Source organism: Electrophorus electricus, chromosome 14, assembly GCF_041902795.1.
Source record: "Electrophorus electricus isolate QZ-2024a chromosome 14, ASM4190279v1, whole genome shotgun sequence".
Classification (NCBI taxonomy): domain Eukaryota; kingdom Metazoa; phylum Chordata; class Actinopteri; order Gymnotiformes; family Gymnotidae; genus Electrophorus; species Electrophorus electricus.
Window position 1 is genome coordinate 10,394,560 of NC_137510.1, and position 21,142 is coordinate 10,415,701.

At 42.9% G+C, this 21,142-nt stretch overlaps 1 protein-coding gene across 4 annotated transcripts in view; it reads left to right on the forward strand.

Moving 5' to 3' along the window:
* Positions 1–2,544: 2,544 nt before the first annotated feature.
* wwp1 (WW domain containing E3 ubiquitin protein ligase 1) overlaps positions 2,545–21,142 on the forward strand; it is a 29,161-nt gene continuing 10,563 nt past the window's right edge. Inside the window, exons 1-11 of one of the 4 annotated variants that reach the window (XM_027013313.3) lie at positions 2,545–2,720; positions 12,515–12,572; positions 13,144–13,234; positions 13,910–14,048; positions 16,138–16,262; positions 16,532–16,672; positions 16,836–16,902; positions 18,677–18,861; positions 19,434–19,734; positions 20,030–20,125; positions 20,216–20,390. In XM_027013313.3, coding sequence (XP_026869114.2) covers positions 13,165–13,234; positions 13,910–14,048; positions 16,138–16,262; positions 16,532–16,672; positions 16,836–16,902; positions 18,677–18,861; positions 19,434–19,734; positions 20,030–20,125; positions 20,216–20,390 — 1,299 coding nt within the window. In that variant the 5' untranslated portion in view covers positions 2,545–2,720; positions 12,515–12,572; positions 13,144–13,164. Of the gene's footprint in view, positions 2,721–10,299; positions 12,403–12,514; positions 12,573–13,143; positions 13,235–13,909; positions 14,049–16,137; positions 16,263–16,531; positions 16,673–16,835; positions 16,903–18,676; positions 18,862–19,397; positions 19,735–20,029; positions 20,126–20,215; positions 20,391–21,142 lie in introns of those variants that run through there. The other 3 variants (XM_027013312.3, XM_027013311.3, XM_081695933.1) reach the window with 3 other exon arrangements.

Sequence of the window (21,142 nt, forward strand, 5' to 3'; positions counted from 1 at the left end):
CAGACTGCTTCCATATGTTATGCATCTGTAAACCAACAGAGAGCAAGAGAGAGAAAGCATTACCTTGTTTTGCTTGTGGTTCCTTCTGACTTCTTCTAATAAAGTATTCCTTATAAAATATACAGGGCCCAGTTATGCCCAGAACATGACAATGAAGGCAAAGCAAATTTATTTATATAGCACCTTTCATATACTGCAGTCACTTAAAGAGCTTTACAGATAAGAGCTTACAAAGAAACAGATATAGGATAATAGAAATAAAACAGAAATATGATAATAAATAAAATGGACTGAAAAGAACAAAAAGAGAAATAAAATCATAGATAATCCTGAGATCTAGCACCTCAGAAAGGCTAAAAATTAAGTTAAAAATTAAGACACGAAATAAATTAAAACAAGGAAAAATTATACATACAGTGAATACAGTGAAAAACTAAAAGTACTATGAAGTTAAATTGAAAAGGCCAACAAGTTATTAATGAGTATAAATATGTTCTTGCTCCTTGGAGTTTTTATGTTTTTGACAGCTTTGTATAAGAAACCCTTATAGGATTATCCAAGTCTGAAATAAGTCAGAAACAACATTCTGCAGAGCTTTCAGGAAAAAAAAAGGATAAATTACTACTTCACTTGGAATGGAATACTCATTGACATGTTCTTGAAGCGCACCTACAAGGCCTGCAAGGAACACAGTTACTATTAATATAAGCATGCACCACATGTTGATTGTGTGGGTTGTTTTTTAGGGGCAATTTAAGAATTTGTGTGCCTCAGAGAAATAAGGTGATGTGGCGTCATCTGCTGGTCATGATCATATAATAGGCTTTATTTATGTTGCAAGTGCAATATATGGCCAAAGTTACGAGGACATTCATCTTAATTATTGAGTTCAGGTGTTTCAACCACACCCATTGTTTAAAATCAATCTGCTGCACACAAGCCTACACTTTGCACAATGTCCAGCAGGAGTGTTGTAAATTGTGCTGCCACTGGACTCTGGGACAGTTTTATAACAGTTCTCTGAAGTGGAAAATCATACTTGACTATCTAGCAGGCTGATGGGCTAATCTGGGTTTGGCAGATGTCAACTGATTATTAATGCCCATGATTTTGGAATGGGAAGTTCAACAAGCTTATATAACTGTGGTGACTAGGACAGGTCCAGTTCTATCTTATTTATGAATTTATGCACAAAGAAAAATGTAAATGAGAACAATATTTTTAAATACATCTAGCAATAGCCTAAATAGTTTTCATTTGGAACTTTATTTTCTCAGACAAGTGCTCTGCATATGCTAAACTTTAAGGAACTGTATGAGCTTTTAAGAGCATTCTGGCTGGCTACTTCATGAACCTGTTTGAGGGGATGCCGAGTGTGCAAAGCTGGTATCAAAGCAAAGGGCCCGTTTCCCAATCCCAGATTAAACCCAGGGCAAGACTAAAGAATTCACAATGGAAATTCAAAATTGGCACTGTAATCTAACCTATGCCCAGAGTCAGCCCCTAAAGAATTTGATTTTTTTTAAAAGCTCCATAATTGCATGTATTTCCTAATCTTGATGCCTTCACTATTTCAAAAAGTTTATAAATAGTAGGACTAAAGAAAGAGTTGGTGTATACATGCAGGTTGGTATATTTTATCTAGTTAGTTTGTTACTTTTATAAGTCGTTCTGGATACGATCGTCTACTAAATGCCATAAATGTAAATGTAGTCATCAGTCCATCCATTTAGGCATGTCAGTCCCAATACAATTGAAGAGGAGCTGTGCAGTCAGGAGGATCTTGGGTGCTTATAAAGTTTAATTATCTATGACTTTTAAAACTTCAATTGTTTTATACACTGCACTACTACTAAATACACACAATACTTCATTATAAACAATTTGTTAGAAACACCTTTTTAAAGTGCCAAGCATTTTGAGTTCTTTAATATAGAAATTACTGCAATGCAATACAAAATGTAGTAATACAATCATGATTATCGTTATGTAGGTTTAGCTCTAATAAATCCGTTCATCTTCACTACACGACATCATTTGAATTCAAGTGTCAGAATTCCCTTGTCAAACTGTTTACTTCTAGGTATATGCGTTTTTTGAAATATTTTGAGTGAATTTCAAAGTTTAGAATAACATCACAGTCACTGCAAAATCTCTATTATTGTTCTAATGAGTTAGAGACGTTTATCACACCTACATCTCCTCAGTTGTTCATTAAACTGAAACATTTTTCCAGGGCCGCTAAAATAGCCACGTCCGATTATGCTACTCGCCAATATTACACATTTCCAAATGGAATTCGTTTAAATCAATGAAGAACCACAGACTTTAAAAAATCAGGACGGCATATTTATTAATGCGTTTATTGAAATAAGCTAACATTTTAGTCACATATTAATGACAAGTTTAGCTAGGGAAACGTCTTAGATAGACGCGTGAGACGCGATAAGCGTTGCATTCATGACGTAAGACGCGTGAGACGCGATAACGCGCTCCATTCATGACGTAAGACGCGATAACGCGCTCCATTCATGACGTAAGACGCGTCAGGCGTCCTGTTTCGCTGCGGCGTGAAGCTGTCAGTGGACTGAGAAATGGCTCTCGGCAGAGTCCAATCTGCCTAGGTGAACACACAAGCGGCACATCGGGGGGACATAAAAAAAAAAGAAAAAGAAAAAAAAAAAACCCACTGCGAACTTTGGCGAGGGGTAGCTGACTCGGTAAGTTTTGAAAATCACCGATTTTGACGTCTTAATTCGTTTGCAGGTCGCGCTGGGAATCTTTTCGTAACCCGTCCACCACAGCTGTATCCGGAGTATACGAACTAGCTGGTGTGATTTAGGAAAATCATCGACGGTAACGCTGACTATGTTCGGTGGCTTCAGAAAAGCCAGCTAGTTACCTGGGATAGCCGATCCGGATGAATTTGAGCAAGGCAACTGCTAGCTGGCGTCTTTGCTACTGCTGCTTCAGTAAAAATGGCGGTCGGTAGCCTAGGCCTTGCCGATATTTACTTGTACACACTTTGCCGTGTGAAAACGCTGTAGCCCCGTAGCTATCTTAACTAACGAACGCTGTCGTTTATTGTCCAGCGTAGAGCATGAGGAAAATAAAATGTCGCATATGTGTCTGGTTGTGTTGGATAGCTAGGTAAGATAGAGACACACGATGAATGCCAATTAAGTAGATACCCATGACCAACTTGACTTTTTTTAGCTTTTAGCGAGTAGCAGCAAATAATATATAATATAGCCAGTTATTCAGAACCAGCTAACTTCAAACTAAATTGTCTGCAGTGGGATGTGCAAGTTAATTCAACAAAGCCAGACAGATTTGGATGGCTAACCTACCTAGATTAGCTAACCTAGCTAAGGTAGCACGTAAGCTATTTGCTTCCCCTAGGATATATAGTTAGCTAATAGCTGAACTCGTTCGTGTAAATATAGTTAGTTCGCTATCCACCTACCGTTATCGGTCACCCTACATGTATCCTAACTACCTCACTGCTTGGATATCTAGCGTTAGTTAGTCGTTCTCTGATTCAAAGGTGTTAACCTGTAATCCTCTCACCCTTCGTTGCTAGGATACATATTCCAATGCTACCGGCAATTTAGCTAGCTAGCGAGGTTAGCTACCTACAGTAACCGGGTACCAGTGTTTCTAGCTGTCTGGTAGTGTTATTCCGCTAGCTTTAACAATTTAACTTACAACACCTAACACTTTAAAGCATTTAAAGATGTTTATCCACCTACAACAACATAAAACTGGGCAACGCTAGCCAAAGCATTTTTAATGTTATTGTGACTAACTTTTCTAGTTAGCATAGCTGGATAGCTAAGCTAACCTACCTGACCAATTAAGACTTCGACATGGAGGGCTAAAATAGAGCGGGTCCTAATTAACTAACCATTAAACCTAAGTGGCTAACAAATACACCTTAAGTGTTTTGTTATTGTAACACACGTTTAGTTCAGATGCCCTGTAGAAATCATTTACATGCATAAATGTCTGGAAACAGTAGGCCTAAGTGAAATCCATTTGTGAGCGGTGAGTTAGCTGGCTGGCTAGGCAATTCTGTTGGCTGAAGGAACCCTGCTGAATGATCGAAAACCAATATTAAGCTACGCCGTAAACCAATACTTTAAATGGAGTTCGCGCAGAGCTCATAAATCCCCCCTATTTGGACTGATTGCGTTGCTTATGGACTACTGTTTGGTGATCTCCCTCTGTCCGCCTTGTCGGTTGTGCCCTCCAACGCTGTGACGAAACTGGTTACGGTAAGATGTTTGAGTAACGGCACTGGATCTCGTAAATGTTTCTGTCTTTCGTATCGTTCCTAGACTAGAGAGCACCACCCAATTTGTAGTTGTTTCGACTTATTCTGATTTATTATTATCTAAAGTGAGTGTTGTCCAGTAGAAACGCATCGTACTTCTCTTATTAGACAAACTCGACTTGGTTAAGTGGGAAATACCTCCCGTGTTTTATAGGACACTGAAGTGCAAGTACTTTACATTATAATCAAATATACATTTTGATATGTTTAATATATACTTCTACTTAAACATGCATTTGAAGACTTTTAATTGTGGTAGTTTAATAGTAAGCATTTCACATATTTACACGTTTATGTAGTTTTACCCATTTAAATGTAATTTTAGAAGTGCCTACAAAAATAAGTGAATGTTATAACCCAGGAAAAGTATGTGCTTTACATATGATTTCCCTGGGTGGTTTGGGAGGGGGCGGGGGAGGGTGTATTTCCCCCCCCCCCCCCCCTTTTTTTTTTTTTTGTTCTAGTCAGCATTTGTTATTTAAAGCATATGTTAACTTTTTCAACTGAAACAGGAACTGTCATTGCATGTATTAGTGTAATGTGTCTCTAGCTCACTGAACTTTGACATTAACCGCCCATATGCACTGAGATGCATGCACCTTTACTGCTTCTCTCTTAGCACTTTAAACAACAAGCAACACCTTGCCCATGTGCAATAGGATTGAAACTTGCATGAGGAAATGGGGGAAAAAAAAGTCTTTATAATGCACTCCTCTGCAAAGCAAAAAGATTTTCTTTAGCCTTCTTACATAGTGCTGATAATATATGCGATGGGCTGACTGGTTGTGCAGTATGCGTGACATTTTTTGCTGCTGTTAAAATGGATAGAAGTGGAAAACAATTGAAGCAATTGGATTCATCAAATGAGTATTTTTCCCACATCTTTCAGGAGATCTGTGCAGTGTCTGCAGAAGTGTGCATGGCATGCAGAGGAAAGGCTGCTGATGCGCACAGTAGACACCAACAATGTAGCTTAATCAGGCTGTAGCTTGCTGAAGGGCAGCGGTGGCTTCCCACTATAATTGGTGGTGTCTCTCTCCTCAAATGAGTGCTCAAATTCCAGATTGATTTGTGTGTGTGTGCGCACACTTGAATTCAACTGGGCGACTTTTGGACATTGATTTAACAAACCGTGTAAGCCCTGATGTCAACATCGTGAAACCTCATCATAAGCTTTGGGAAACACATTTGGATGCTGTTGAGTGGCACCTGTCTGAATTTCAGCATTACACTGGGCTCTGTGTTTGGACTTCCCAGGGTCCACACATTACCTAAGCACTGAATTAATGCACTCAGAAGCTCTGTACATATGCAGCTGTGCTGATCAGCATGAAAGACCGTCATCTTCATATGCCAAGGGTCTTCCCCAACCAGTCTCTGAGTCCTGCAGTCTGGAGTTTCGCAACAGCACTTCAGGCTGGTATCATTTTACGAGGGAACCAAGGAGAGTGAATCTGCTGGTGGCATTCAACATGACCAACAGAAGATGATCTGACTCTAATATATCCTGTATACTGCATGGTTTTGATTCAGAATAACACAGTCCAACTTCTCCAAAATGGGGACGAAGCTGAGTCACAAAAAAGGAAACGGACTAGGCTATTGGCAGGATGGAGCAGTGTGTGGTGTATTCTCTGATTCAGTGCATGTGGTTCATCTATTTCGTTTTAATAATCTTTCTTGAGGACCCTTGGAAATGGACAGCAGTTCAGTTCTCTCTTGCGATCTCCTTTTGATTGTCAGAGGGCCTGTAGCTTTAAGTCCCACAAAACACACTTCATTCAAATCTGCTGATGTCCAAGTTCAAGTGATAAATTGGAGGCAGTGGAGGAGCTAATCAGAGTTTTAGCTAATCACTGCTGGTTTGCGGAACTTCAGGATCAAAGTTGTTCACGCCTGTCCTAATGGGGTGAATGTAGACCATAGAGCTCAATGTTTCAAATAAATTCTATGGGAGGAGAATTTCAAGTAGTGCTTAATGACTCATTGATTGGAGGCATAGGTTATATTCCAAGTTATCAGTTCTCTGATATCCATGACATCAATTTGCTGTTATTTGTTCTGACTTGATATGGTTTAAATGTAATAAATTGCAGTATTAGCAAAATACTAGGATATTGCTTGTATCTGTGTGTGCATGCGTGTTGGTCCGTGGTGTATGCTCTGCATGTACAGTCTATTGTTACCTAGCTAGCTTTCAGCTTTGGAAAGCCTCCTAGGCAAATAGGCAAGGCACACGATTCCGCACACACTTCAGAAGCTGTCTAATGAGGGCAAGCCACTAGGTGAAGCTAGCACAAAGATATCTCTGTATTCTGCACACGAGAGTGCCGTCTGACATACCACAGATTCAGTGCTTTTGAAACAAATGATTAAAAAGCTGCCTCTGGTCACCTTTTCTGACCTGCTGTGTGTGGTGTTTTCTGTGGTGAGTGCCCTGTAATCTCAGGGCTAGCACCTCTGCCCAGTGTTCTCAGTTTACACTGATGACCATGGCAGATATTAACTGACTGTGGTGTAGCGTAAGACTTGCAGGAGGGTGTGTGTATGTGTATATTTGGAGGTAGTGGAGGACAGGGTTGCCACTGCTTTGTAAGTAGAACTCTTTTTGTTTAAATGAGCTACATGAGCACAAAAGCAGTTTGTTCTCCTCAGGGTACTGCTTCAATTTAATGCACTCGAACTCCTCTGGTGCTTCCCAAACAGCTCATTTGTTCTTAATGGCAATGATTTATTTGCTTGTTAATTAGCTACTCTGTAGTTTGTAAGTGCAGAGCAATGTGGTACAAGGACAGTGGTGGGGGTTGGGGGTTATCGGGCAGAAGGGCAGCATCAAACACTTTTTGGGTTTGGTTTTAGTGGCGTACAGGGTGCTTGTGAGTGAGTGTCAGATGTAATATATATGGTCACACACGGTCAACCCTGAGCTTTATTTTCAGCGTGCTAATGAATCATCTGTCCAAAATACCTCACAGAGAACACAGAACAGAGCAAGGCTTATTCATTTTAGTAATCTCCTGTGATCCACTTAATGATGCTGTGTCATGGTGTCTGTCTACCCATCTCTTATCTGATCTCTGTGCTTGGCCTGAGTTGGTTAGGCTTAGATCACAGCAGGAGCCTGGTGGTGGTGTACTCTTCTAAAGCTTCAGCGTGTGTTCATATCACAGGTGTAAGATGATGATGGCTGTTGGCATTTGGCTTTCGCCATATCTAATTGAGGAAACTAGGCTCACATACACATGACTGTTCCTTGTGTATAAAAGTCTGTTTGTAAGGGGGCAAAACCCTGAATATTGATTGAAATTAAGTGCAAATTACTCAAAGCACCTGTCCAATATGATGTTACTAGCCATCAACAAAACTGGAACTTTGAAATGAAGGTGTGATCTGTGGTAACAATGAAAACAAAGTTTGCATAAGGATATTTTAGAAACAATTGAAGTATGCCTTTTAAACTGTAGCATATCTGGTCCACAAGCAAACTCGTAACTTCTGAGATATAATTGTAATGCATTAATTTATCCTATTTGTAGATTTGTTTAATAATATAGTCCCTATGGTAGAGAGCATTATGTGAGTATGTACACCATTCATCCAGAAGTGCGTTGATTGTGAGGTCAGACACTGGTGATGGACGAGAGGGTCTGGCTCGCAATCTCCATTTCTATCTTAGGGCTGAAACAGTTCCTTGAGAAACTCAAGTAACTCTATTGCTAAAAATCATTAATGCAACATTTTATTACTGTATAAAATCTACTGTGGAAAGGTGGGGGGATAATATGAAGAAGCTAAAAGTGACTTTCTGAAGTATTTTTGCATATTTTCTTGAAATCATTAGCAAGAGGTAGAGAGGCTATGAATAAGCTCCCAGAATCCAGTATCTTCATAGCTGTAAGGTTGAGCGTGTTCTAATGAAGGCAATAGAGGAATACGTTTACTTTAACGCGGACATCGAGTCTAGCCATGGAACAGTCCGTACCATCATCCTTGGGTGATCATTGTAGAGACAGGAGAGGTGCACACAGCAGGGTGATAGTCATTCTGCTGCTATTTTAGACAAGGTTATTTGGCAAAGTAGCTTGTTCGCTAACTATGTGAGATTGTTGAATTGTACCAGAGTGACTTCTCATCATGTTTATTGGCAGGGATGTGGAATTTTAAATTTTTAAAAAAAAATCTATGCAGAAGGCATTATGCTAAATGGACTGGTCCAAGTTGTGTTGCATGCAGCTGTATTTCCAACGAATGAATTAAGTGAATGAACAAATAACTGTTTGGGAATTACCTTTTGTACTCCTGGGGAGGTAATAACTTCTCAGAACACAGAGCAGTTTTTGCTACAGTTTTCAAAAACTCACATGCTGAGGCCCCCTGAGTGCTAAGGAAAGTAGCAAGTAGCAAATTACTTTTACAAATTAGTTTTACCTGGTTTAAATTTTTGATGTTTGTAAACCTAACTGTTTTGTTTGCCGTTAATATCAACAATCACTTAGCAATGATTCTTCCATTCACAAACAGATGTCCTGCATGTCTTGAAAAATAAAAAGGTCAAGTAAAAAAATATCATGGCTCCCTTTTAAAAATAACTTTCAATTGATTTCAATAGATTTTTTACTTTTGTTTTTGCATTCCAGAAAATGTTTTATTTAAAACCCAGAATGTAATATGGCACTTAACCTAATTTAGTGTATTTTTGACAATGCAATTGAAGCAATAAAAATGTTGACTTGTCTAAAACAGAAACCAGTTTTTAATTTTTAAGATGCAGGTCTTGTATTCTCTTTGTAAATAAAAAATATTTCTGATTACTCGATTCATTGATGGAGTAATTGATTGAATACCGGATTACTAATACAATATATTACTGCAGCCCGCCCGCCCCCGAAACAAAGAAAAGTAGGGTTGGGGTTGAGGTCAGGACTCTGTGCGGGCCAGTCTGGTTCTTCCACACCAAACCTACCCGATCTTGACTTTATAGACCTGAACCTTACTTTGTACACTGGTGCACAGTCATGCTGGAACAGAAAAGGGCCTTTCCGAAACTGCATACAATTGTCAAATGTTTTTATATGCTGAAACGTTAAGATTTCCCTTGATTGTTTTTCAGGGGTTAGTTCCAATCTCATAGCATTATCCCTCCACCAGAAATTACAGTTGGCGCAAAGCAGTCAGACAGGCAACACACTCCTGCCACTCCATCCGACACTTGGCATTGGCCTTGGTGATCTAAGGCGTGCATGCTGCTGCTTGGCCATGGAAACCCATGCTCCCAGTGCACAGTTTTTGTGCTGATGTTGCTGCCAGAGGAGGTTTGAAACTGCAGTTATTGAGTCAGCAGACTGTTGGCAACTTGTACACTCTATGCACCTCAGCACTCCTGCTCTGTAATCTTACGAGGTCTGCCATTTCTGTGGTTCCTAAATGCTTCTGCTTTTTAATAATACCACTCAGTTGATCGTGGTATATGTAGGAAGGAAGAAACTTTTGCAAGCTGGCTTTTTGCAAGTTGTTTGTAAAGGCATACTGCTAGGTGCTCGATTTTATTGAATTAAACACCTGACTTCAGTAATTAAGCGATGTCCCTATACTTTTGGCCATATAAGTATAATTTGGAAAGGCACACACTTGGACCTAAGCCCAAAATGTACTCCATATACAACCTTGAATACAGTCCTGAACCTTCCTAGAATTGTTTTAATTTGGCATCCAGGGACCTTGGTGCAGTCATCACAGTGAGATGCCATGAACGCACGTATTGATTTTCAGTTAAGAGGTCAAGCCACATGAAAACTAACAGAATTGTTTTTTCATTCAGGCCCTTATTCTGTATGTTGCTATAGAAAAGCAATGTCATGTATTGCACTTTTTTTTTTTTCCCACCGTCATGATTTCCATTTGAATTTGACATGAATTCCCTCCTGTACTGCTGGATTTTTGCTCAATTATTTTCATGTCTCAGCATTGCTTCCTAACTGCGGGGGGGGGGAGACGACATCTTAAATGTCTAACTATGAAGCCACAGTTCAGAATTATATATTGGTGACATTTTGGTTATGTAGCCAGTTAACCTAGCCCGCTTCTTACATTGAAACACTTGAAAAAGAAATCAACCATGACCCTGGATATGTGTTGCCATGTTTTGGTGCTTCGTGTTTGCTCTTTTGCTGAGCACATGGTGAAGCTTGATAATGTACTGCAGAACCCACCTCCTCTCAGTAAGCTTCCTTCCTTTTACTGCTTAAGGCACAGACGCCATGTGGTATGGCTGAATAGTTTCCATCAACATGGATGAATATAGAGTTTTTGCTAGAGGGCTGTGGGATCATTTACTGTAGCTGCTGGGTCTATCGGTTTTCTCTGTATGTAATACTTTAGAGCCCGTAAATTCACAGAGAAAAGGGTTTCCATCTCATGAGCCATCTTAACACCATCAGTTGCCACAGTGCAATATTGCAGTAAGAGTTAAAGGTGAAAGCCTTAAGACATTATTGAAGTTAAGGTGGGGTTGGCTGGTTATGTCAGGGCCCCAGGACACCGCAGGACACAAACTCAGCACTAGGCCCTCCAAAGTAACCGCTGGCACTCTGTTCCCATGGCCAAGCCCGTAGCCTGGTACACTGAACCTGGCCTTTGTTGATTTGCAGTAATTGAATGATGTCATTTACTCAGAGTGCAAAGTATGACTTCTGTGTAATGTACCTGGGCTACCTGAGTACCTGGGGTGATATGTCAGGCTGGCACATTGGAGCATTTAGCCAGTGGAACATTATTGGTAGTATTAGTAGTGGTGGTGGTGGTGGTATGTGGCTCTTGTTGTGGGTCCAACAAGGAATTCCTGATGGATGTTAAGGTGGAAAAACTGGAGAGCCTTTGAAGCCTTGCATTGCACCCATGAAGTCTCTTTTTCCATGGTGATTCTGAGGGTTCATTTGAAAGGACCTGTACCGATGAATAACAGTCAAATCTCATGTTATTGTAATACAAATGTGTATTATGCTACAAATGCATAAATTGTGTTTGTTATTTTCTAAAAGTGTTATAAATGTTTGTCATGCTGAATGAACTGTTATGATAGGACAGCTGTCAGCAGTGAATGATCAGAGTGCAGTCAGCCCACATGGTGCCAACTGCTCTAATTTGCTAGAGAGCTTTAGAGGGTTGATGCTTATTGAAACACAAAATGCTTTATTATGGTGTTGGCTTACGAAGAAGAATGCTTTGTGGTCTTTGCAAAGGCCAAAACTAAGATTCCTTAGTCAAATGTGTATTGTTTAGAGGTAAATTGTGTGAAATCTGATCATATCAGCCTAACCAACTGGCTTGCGAAACGTAATATACCAGCCATTTATCTTGGCTATCTAAAGATCCTAACCAGGAAGATGAGAATGAAATGAAATAATTATGACATGATTGAGGTTTAGCACACAACCTTCTCAGAGTGCTGCGGTCTCCTATGGTTCAGTGTCAATTGCTCACAGCCACCTAGTTACATCTGGTACTAAATGCAGATGCAGTTTTTATACTCTGCACCTGCAAAGGTGGACTAACTTGCCTAAAAATTCATTGTGCAGTTCTAGGACCTACAGTAATGTCGTTTAAATTTCCTGTACTACTGTTGCCGATGCACCTTTTCTCCTTTCTTAAAAAAATAAGTGTTAACATGTTTTTGTTAAAGTGAAGGTGAGCACTATTTTACCAAAACCTGCATATTTGGCAAAAATATTCGCCTCTTGTTTCTTCTTTACTCTGTACCTGGAGTCCCAGTTATATCGGGTCGTGTGCGTGCGTTCATGTTTACATGGTGTCACGCTCTTTATTCTTTACGCAGTGTCCCACTAGTGCTTTGTGTGTGAGGGAGCAAGAGTGCATGCCTGTCTTCCTGTGCAGTGATGGTTTAGTGCCGCTGATCTGCCTTGCCGTCAGCGTGGAGCTAATGCTAGCTTTAAGCATCTTAAAACGAAGCCAGTTAGAGCGGCTCGAGTCTCCTCTTCAGCCTCCAGGTCAAAGACGCCGTGCACCCAGCCCTCATCACATACTCTGTGTTGACCAAGCTGTGCCCCTCTGTGAGTTTTCACACTTCAGTGTAACGGACCTGCAGCGTGCTGTGGTCAGTCTCTGCCTTTTGTCAGTCTGCTTTTGTTATCATTGCTGACTACTTCCTCTTTCCCACCCTAGTGGTAATCATGGGACACAGTGTGGGATAAGGATCTGGAGGGCTTCGCACATACCTACTGTGAGTAAACCAAAATCAGCCTCCAACTCCCTGCAAAGTGAAGTATTTGTGTATATTCACTGTATCCAGCAAAAAAAAATCCGTTGCTTAGGGGGAGAGAGCTAAGGAAGGATTTTCAGATGTACTAAATGTTAAATTTAGCCCAAGCACTGTTAAACAACATTAACCTGCAAATCTGTTTGTTGGTGATATTAACAATCTCAAGATAGCGGGGCACAATGAGATTGCTTTGTAGTGCAGTCCCATATAATGCTAGTTGCTCCACTTAAGATAATGATTTGTAAGAAAGTGCACCTTGCACTCCTGAGAGTTTGCTGCGCTCAGCTTTCTCTGAGAACTTCCTGGTTCAGGCTAAGTGCATTTGTCCTCCTTCTTTGGGTCTGTGGTCCCCTCTGTCACTGTACCGCTCTGGCGCAGTCCATCTCCCGGCACCATCCTGATGAAAATACCGAAGGCTCCCTGATCGTGGCCATTTCCTCTGATGCACTTTGCAGCACAGAGTTGTTGGGGGTTTCTGCCTCCTTCCCCTTTTGCTTCCCGTATTTCCTCACACTTCATTTGTTTTTCTCAGGCTTCCATCTCTGTGTATGACATGGCCACAGCCTCGTCCAGAGCTGACTGTAGTAATAACCACGGAAGGACGTCACAGCTACGTGCCATCGGTAAGGACAGCGCATGTACAGACACGAACTGAACAGCAGCAGGACGTTCGTCACTATTTTCTGAGGTGTTTCACTGCCACCGTGCACCAAATTTGGTGTTGGCCTTGAACTGAGCATTCCAGCATGAGTAATCACCACACTGGGTAAGCTAAAGGTGTTGGGCTGCCCTGGAGTGCTATGAGTAGGGATGCATCAGTGTTGAATTTCTTGGACTGATGCAATAACCGAAAATTAATAAAATGATTATTAATCACCGATCACTTTACCTTCATTCATTTATAGCAGGTTCAAATTCTAATCTGTGCAGTGCAGTTGGTGTAAAACACAAACTTTTAAAAATGGATGCCAGATTAATTATTCATAGGCATGACGCCAGTAAATCAGACATCACAATTATGGTAAACATGCATTGCAGTTAACACTAGTCATTTCATTACACATTTTCTGACATTTCCCAGATGTTAAGTTCCAGTTTTTGGCCTTGAAGTGGTGCAGCTATGAGAGAGACTAGGGCTGGAGAACCTAACTGCAAATCCACACAGTCCTTTTATTAAAATTGTCCTTGTTGTCAAAAAATATATTTGCCGCAGACCAATTACACGCCTCTTTCTGAAGGCAAGTTTGTTGCCGGCGTCAAGTCTTGGCCGGGTTAAAGCCGCTTTTCTTTTGCTTTAGTTTCATGTGCCAAGATCAAGCGGAAGAAGAACTGGTTCGGGACGGCCATTTATGTGGAGGTGACAGCTGAGGGCGAGAGCAGGAAGACGGTCAAGTCCCACAGCTCCTCCAGCCCAAAGTGGGAGGAGCACCTTACCCTGTAAGGGAGCCTCTCCCCAAGCCAGCACATGAATTGGATGTTTTACTCAAAAATGAGCATGTACAGACGAATGTCATCCGGGTACTTGGCATCTCGTACCTGGTTTTTACCTTTTAATTTAAAAAAAAAAAAAAAAAAAAAAGCCCTCTAACCAAAAAAGGGGTAATTTAATTTTCTGGCTTGATTCTAAAGCTTTAAGGTTTGTTGCCTTGGAGGTAGCGAGGGAACCTTAAATTCCCATTCTCAGCTCCACTCATTTTCCGGCAGGCAGTTATAGCCGTAATATTCTGTCAGGATAAGTGTGTATGTATGCAACCTTGTATACTTCACTGCAATTTTGGCATGGCTACGTGTTTTATTACAGTGTATTACTATATACTGCGTGTGCGTACATGCCGTCGGGTTGTAAGTCAAAGCACCCAGTTGGAGAGTGTGACTGAGCAGGTAGCCCAGCTGTGGCCCATCCCTGTTCTACTGCACGAGGATTTCTACTGCTGCGTTTAGGCATGGCTTGTCCTTGCATTTCTTGGTTTTTGTTGTTTTTTTTGTGGATTTGTTTCCTCTGATGTGATGTTTCTGTGAAATCTGATGAGGGAGGTTTTCCCACAGGCATGTATGCGTAGAGAGTGATGTTTAAAATCTTAGAAGTTTATGGGGTTCTCACAGGAGGAGGGGGCGTGTCGGAATACATTTTGTAGGCGTGAGGACTGAAAATGTCTGCTTTGCCAACAGTGGTGGGGAGGCCACATTCTCTAGTGTCCAGGAGCAAATGTCTTCAGCGTTGTAATTCGGGGTCATTTTTTTACTGTAGCTCCTCATGCTGCAGTTTGGCTGTGCTCTGACAGGAGTTTTGTTGTGAGGCGCTGAATGCGTTTGTGATTAGAGGAAATACTGCAGTGCTGTCGAGTTGGTCACTGCAGCGGTTTGGTGGAGCGCTCTCGATGCACGGCTGCCTCTTAACTCTTTGTTCTGAACATCATTGCCATGTTGACTGTTGTTTAGGATTTTTTTTTATCCAGAAACATTTATAATATATTTCTTCATTTATCTGTAGCGTTAATGGTTTGTAGAGCCAGGTTTTTGCTTTAAGAGTTTGTAAGCTCATGTCCTGCTCAGGGGACCGGTTGGCTGTGCCGAGCTCAAGGCAAGAGCCGGCTGGGAGTGTAACTCGTCTCCCTGTGAGCGCTGATTGAGCTAATGGGGGAGAACGTGACGGAAGGGAGGCTGGTGGGGCAGAGCCCCTGTGTGCTGAATACTAACTGCCACGCTCATCCGCAGCGAACAGGGAGGGAGGGTATAGGAGACCGGGAAAGAGAGCGAGCGAGAGAGACTTTGTCCTTCAGACCAGTTTTAGAGGTGTTTACGCACCATTCTGGCCCACCAACTGGCTGCATGGTGCAGGCTGACTAGGTCTGCACGCTTGGCCATCCAGAGCGGGGTAGGAACTCTCGGCGGCTCTAAGGGAGCATGCCGTTTAAAAGGCAACACCACCCCTCCGTCTGTCTCTCACCTCTGAGTCACAGGAGAGGAGTGGCACACGCACGTCATGTGGGAGATCTTTGCAGGCAGGACAGGGGAAACGTGATGAGGTCTGTTGCCTGCCGTGTCTCTGATGAATCAAGGATACGGTCGCAGGATGAGGGGGAAAAGCATAGGAGTCCACAGAGGCAAGACATAGCCATAGTGAAGCGAGCAAAGGCTGAAGGAGCTATGCAAATGCATTATGTGAATGCTAATATTAAAGGTTACGCCACCACACAGTAGTATGAACCAGATTGTTCTTAACAGGTATGCTCCAGGCCCTAAAGTAGCTAATGGTAGCTAGCTAATGCAAGATTAATGGAATATTAAAGTTAAGTGGTTTTACAGTAGGTAGCTTGAGAGAAATCAGCAATACCACCACATGTGACCTTAAGGATCTTTGTTCACATCTTGGGTTTACCTGCCTGAGGCAGCTACTGAACATTTCTGTTCGTCTTTCTGCGTTTCACTGAATATCGTCGTGCCGATGGCGGTCTGTGACTGTGTCTTCTGCATCCTTCTGACGCCTCTCGTGGTCATGTTCGTATGCATGTTTGTGTGTTCACAGGAATGTAACACCACGCACGCAGCTGGAGTTTAAAGTATGGAGTCATCACACTCTGAAGGCAGACGCTCTGCTGGGGAAAGCCACACTAGATCTGCGACAGGCCCTCGAGCAACACAACAGGAAACGTACGATGATATGGCTTTGACATGCCGCATCCCTTGCACACGCGCGCGCCCGTACTACTTCGGTTGCTGTGTAAAAGTTGAGTTTTTCAAGAGAGGTTTAAACAAAGAGGAAAATTAATTTAAGATGGGTCCTGATTATTTTTACACTAGTTTAGAACTACGGCCTGTTCAGTAATAACTCGGAATGTAAGGAGTGTTGTTTTTCACACAATTCTGCTCTGGTGGAAAAGTTGTCAATAATGTGCCCACTGCTGGATGGGTGTATGCAGTTGAGAACGTGAAGGAGGTGCTGAAGTTGACTCTGGAGAATAAGAACGGCGTAGTGGCCACTGGAGAACTCACAGTCATTCTAGATGGCCTTACCGCCGACCAGGAGCCCCTGCGCAATGGCAACACAACCACTACGACCAGTGAGTACTCTTCTCCTCTGCTCTGCTCGCTCTCTCTCTTGTTTTTTTTTATTCTCATGCTAACTCACCCACACTCCTTTTTATATCTAGGTTATTCTAGTGCGCTCTGCAGATCTTTTGGAATAGTTGGATAAACAGTTCTTTTTCTGCTCTTTTCCAAAAGAAGCTCAGCATAATGGAGACGCTGTCCACGAGATCGGGGAGGAAAGCACGACCCGAAACCAGAGCAGGTGAGGCCACCCTCTCTAGGAGTGCACTCTAACCTGAAAAAATGAGAGGCATTTCTGGCTTGAGGTGGTTTCTGATTAAGAAAGTGATGTGTTAAAACTCGCCCTTCTCACCCTGTTTTGACGGCAATGGATGGATGGCTAACGTGCTCTCCTACATTACGGTGGTGTGTTGTGCCTAAAATGGGCCTCCTCCCCCTGCTAGTAAGTGGAGAAGCACCACTGCAGATTTGCCCCTTGTGGCAGCTGCTACTGCAGTGCTCCTGTTTGCCCTCTGTCATTATTGAAAAGCAACTGCTGCCAAATGATTGCGATTTCCTCTACGCCCACACAGTCGCTTGCAAACTTACCGGTGCCAGCTTTCATTTGCAGTCTTGCACATTCACCACCTAAGGTCTTAAAAACCTTCCTCCTGCACTGACATACTGCTTCGGCAAAGAACGCTCTGTTTAAAAGTCAAGCTTTAAAATGCACCATTTAAAAGGAGAGCTAATTAGCTGTCTGTTTCTCCACTCAAGTTAAATTTAGTCAGCAAATGGGGGGGGAAGAGAAATGTCTACATCAGCAGAACAAATTTGTTATATATGTAACAGGCCATGTGCAGGGAGTGGTCAGGGTAATATTGCATGAATTACCATGTCTTTCTCTGTAGGAAATATTGCTCTGGCCAGTGTGATTTGGTTGAAAGAAGCCTCTTTAATGCTGTGGTTGAGGTGACAAACAGATGAGTAGATTTGAGTCAGAACTTCCTGTCCTGTGCAGTCATAACTTCCTGTCCTTCCCAGACATGTGTGGCATTTCCTGGTTAAGCCTCACACCCTGATGCTCTCTAGCCACTTGTTGATTATCCCATCTCAGATTATCCTAGTGGGCTTCAGACAAAAGCTGAGCCGTTTTACAGGGGAACTGCCTTTCCTTCTCCCCCCCCCCCTTATACATTTTTTTTTTTATATAAACATCAACATTAGAAAGAATATTGTCAATCTCAAAAGCCCTGGCTCTCTGAAAATGATTTTGGCCGTGCATGCTCGTCACTGGTAGAGAAGGTGGCATTGTTCGGAGCAGCAGCTATGAAGAAAGAACACCACGCGAACACATACTCTGCTCCAATTCAACCCTGTAGCTGCCCTCTTCTTTCTGTGTCCTGCACAACAATGGGCTCAGTGTCGGGGGAGTGCGTCACGTGTTCCTCCTCTCCTATAAGCAAACGTCCTGCCCGCTGCCCCTTCCTCTCAAGCTGTGAGGGCGGAGGGCTGCCCTCTCTGAACAGCTGCCTACCAGCCGTCTGCCTGTTCTGGTCTGAACGCACTGAACAGACCAAGCAAGCAGCCCTGTGTCACCTGTGCTGTATAATTCTCATTGAACTTGTTCATATCACGCAGGAGTGAATGGTTTCAGCAAGTTTGTCTTACACTGCACAAAGTTTAGGTAATGCCTAATTAGACAACAGACTATGAAAACAGCAACTGGGGGTGGGGGGGGGGGGGGTGAACAGTGTAGTTCAGTGGGTATTGTGCGAGTTCATCAGTTCAGAGTAGCGGGAAGAGGCAACGTGTGCCTGTGGGCAGAAGGTCTTCACCAATCTTGTTTCAGCCTTCACACTTCTAGGAGGAGGGGTGTAACCTGGAGGGAGTACGTTTGAACTTTTTAGTATGTAAGGGCTCAGGTCAGGACTGTCAGTATTCCCCTTTACAGACATCTGAGATGACAAGCAAGCCATTATTTAGCAGACGTCTCGGTCAACCTACACTAACGTGTGTGTGTGTGTGCCACGCAGCTCAGTGAATGATGGCACGAATGGAGTGGACTGCGAGGCCCCATCCACTTCTTCTGGCAACAGTGATGGCAGCACCGCCCCCGTCGTCAATTGCAACGGCGAGTCCACGCCTACACGGCAGACAGACAGCCCAAAGGCCACTCCCACCCCAAAGTGCACTGACAGGGACGCGGCCGGTTCGACTGGTGAGAACCGATGCACCACAGGTCCACAGGCCCCGCCAGTGTTAAAAGTGAACATCCGATTTATACAACTGCTTGCAATTGCCATATGGAGTCTACACTGGATTTCCCCTAAAGTGTGGTTTGGAATAGTGGGCATACTCTTCTGGGTCGTGTGTTCCTCACATACAATTTGAAAATACATTGACTTCCTGTTCCACTCCTTTTTGCAGTGTGTGCAGTGTATACTGTGTGTGCATGCTTGTATACAGTGAGCAGAGTACAGGATTTGCTGTTTCATTGGGGCGAGTCCCTAGCAGGGCTCATTTCCATTGAAATGCTGTCTAATCCATGCAGTCAACACTACCTCTGCTCCTTTGTGAGAGCTTGCAGCCAGAACAGGTGGCACCAAAGGCACTGTCTTAAGGACCGCTTCGGTGCCTGGCAGCTCGGAGAGTGGCCTATTCACTGAACGATATTTCATTTGAATGTAGGCTTTGTTTTCTGCAGGGTGGCATTGAGACTCTTATTGAATTGTCTCTCTTGCTGTTTCCCTCTAGTTAATGGAGAGAATTCCACTGCTGCTGTCTCCTCAGGGGAGGACGTAGTGCCTCCTTCTGGTGAGAGTGAGGAGGGAAGCGAGGTTGCTTCTGCTGGTATCTCCGCTCCGGCCTCCTCCTCGTCTCCGCGCCAGCCTGCCTCCAGCTCACAGGCCGCCAATGCCGCTCCTGCTGCTAGCTCCTCTTCATCCTCTTCCTCATCCGCACCCAGCCAAGCGCCGGCCGGCGCTTCCGCCACCTCCGCGGCAGAGGTCGCTGCGGGCGACAGCACAGCTGACGGAGGCAAACCCCGCCAGCAGGCCCCCAACGCAAGCACATCAGACCCTCTGCCTCCAGGGTAAGACACCGTCGCAACCGTGCTGAGCTGGAGTCTGATCCCTGGGATTGGTTTAGGTTGGTGATGTTTTGGTGGTTTTTCCTGCTAGAGACTTTCCTGATTGGTTAATACAGCTGGATCATTTTAGTTGCTGATTAGAGTCCAGGAGTGTCATTAAGGTTTTTCTTTAGAGAATTTTTTTTTTGTGATGGCTATATCATATCATCTAAAGACAGTTTAGCCATACTGTTCTAATCCATCACTTCATCATTCATCGAATGTAATGCTTTAATGTTGCATCTACTCTCTTCCAAAGGTGGGAACAGAGAAAGGATCCACATGGCAGGACATACTATGTCGATCACAATACCAGAACAACCACGTGGGAAAGACCACAGCCTCTGCCCCCAGGGTGCGTCCTTGACATACACCCACTTCCCTGGCCGGAGTGTAGGTTTCATATGTTGCACGTTATACATGTCTGTGTGTGTGTGTTGCATAGCTGGGAGAGGCGAGTTGACGACCGGGGCCGGATCTACTATGTGGACCACAACACCCGAACCACCACTTGGCAGAGACCCACCATGGAGTCAGTACGTAACTATGAGCAGTGGCAGTCCCAGCGCAGCCAGCTGCAGGGAGCTATGCACCAGTTCAACCAGCGATACCTCTACTCGGTACGGTGACCCCACACACCTCACACACAGCGCACACACACCTCTACAGCCCAGAGAATGCCTTTGAGCCTGGGGAAGATTTAAATGGCTTGCTTTTCATGGGTGTGCGATATTTATTTATTTATTTTTAAATTAAGACAGTGGTCGGTCTTAATTTTAAAAATTATTAATGATTTAATCATTTAGGTAATTTTTTAATTAATCAAAATTAAGGACACCTACTTTTGTAACTCTTTCAAACAGACTGCCATATGTTTTGTAGTTATTCTGTAATCTATCTAGGAGGCACCGTTCTGAAAATTCTGAATGTGTGCGCACGCACCCTATTGTACATAGTCCTATATCTGCTTCGACTTTTAATTGCTTCTTTAATGAGTGACCTGGTTTTCACCAATCAATGGGTGTAGGCTGAGCGCATTTAATGTGTTTATGCAATATTGCACTAGTAAGTACTGTTTATGTAAAAACCTACGAGTATAGCATAAATTTAGATGTGTGAATAAAACCATATATACACTAAACATTCTTATGAGTTATGAAAACAAGTCATTTATGAAAAAAGCCACAGAAAGCCTGGTACAGCTGAGCATTAAACAAAAACAAAAGCTTGATCTTTTATTATCTTGACTTCAGAATACACCGACTGTCCAAAAAAAGAGTACCTGTAGACAGGAGGACCTGCCTTTTTGTTTTTGGGAAGGGCAGGAGTGAACTTTAAAGAAAAAGGTGCATACATAGACTTTGCCACCTCA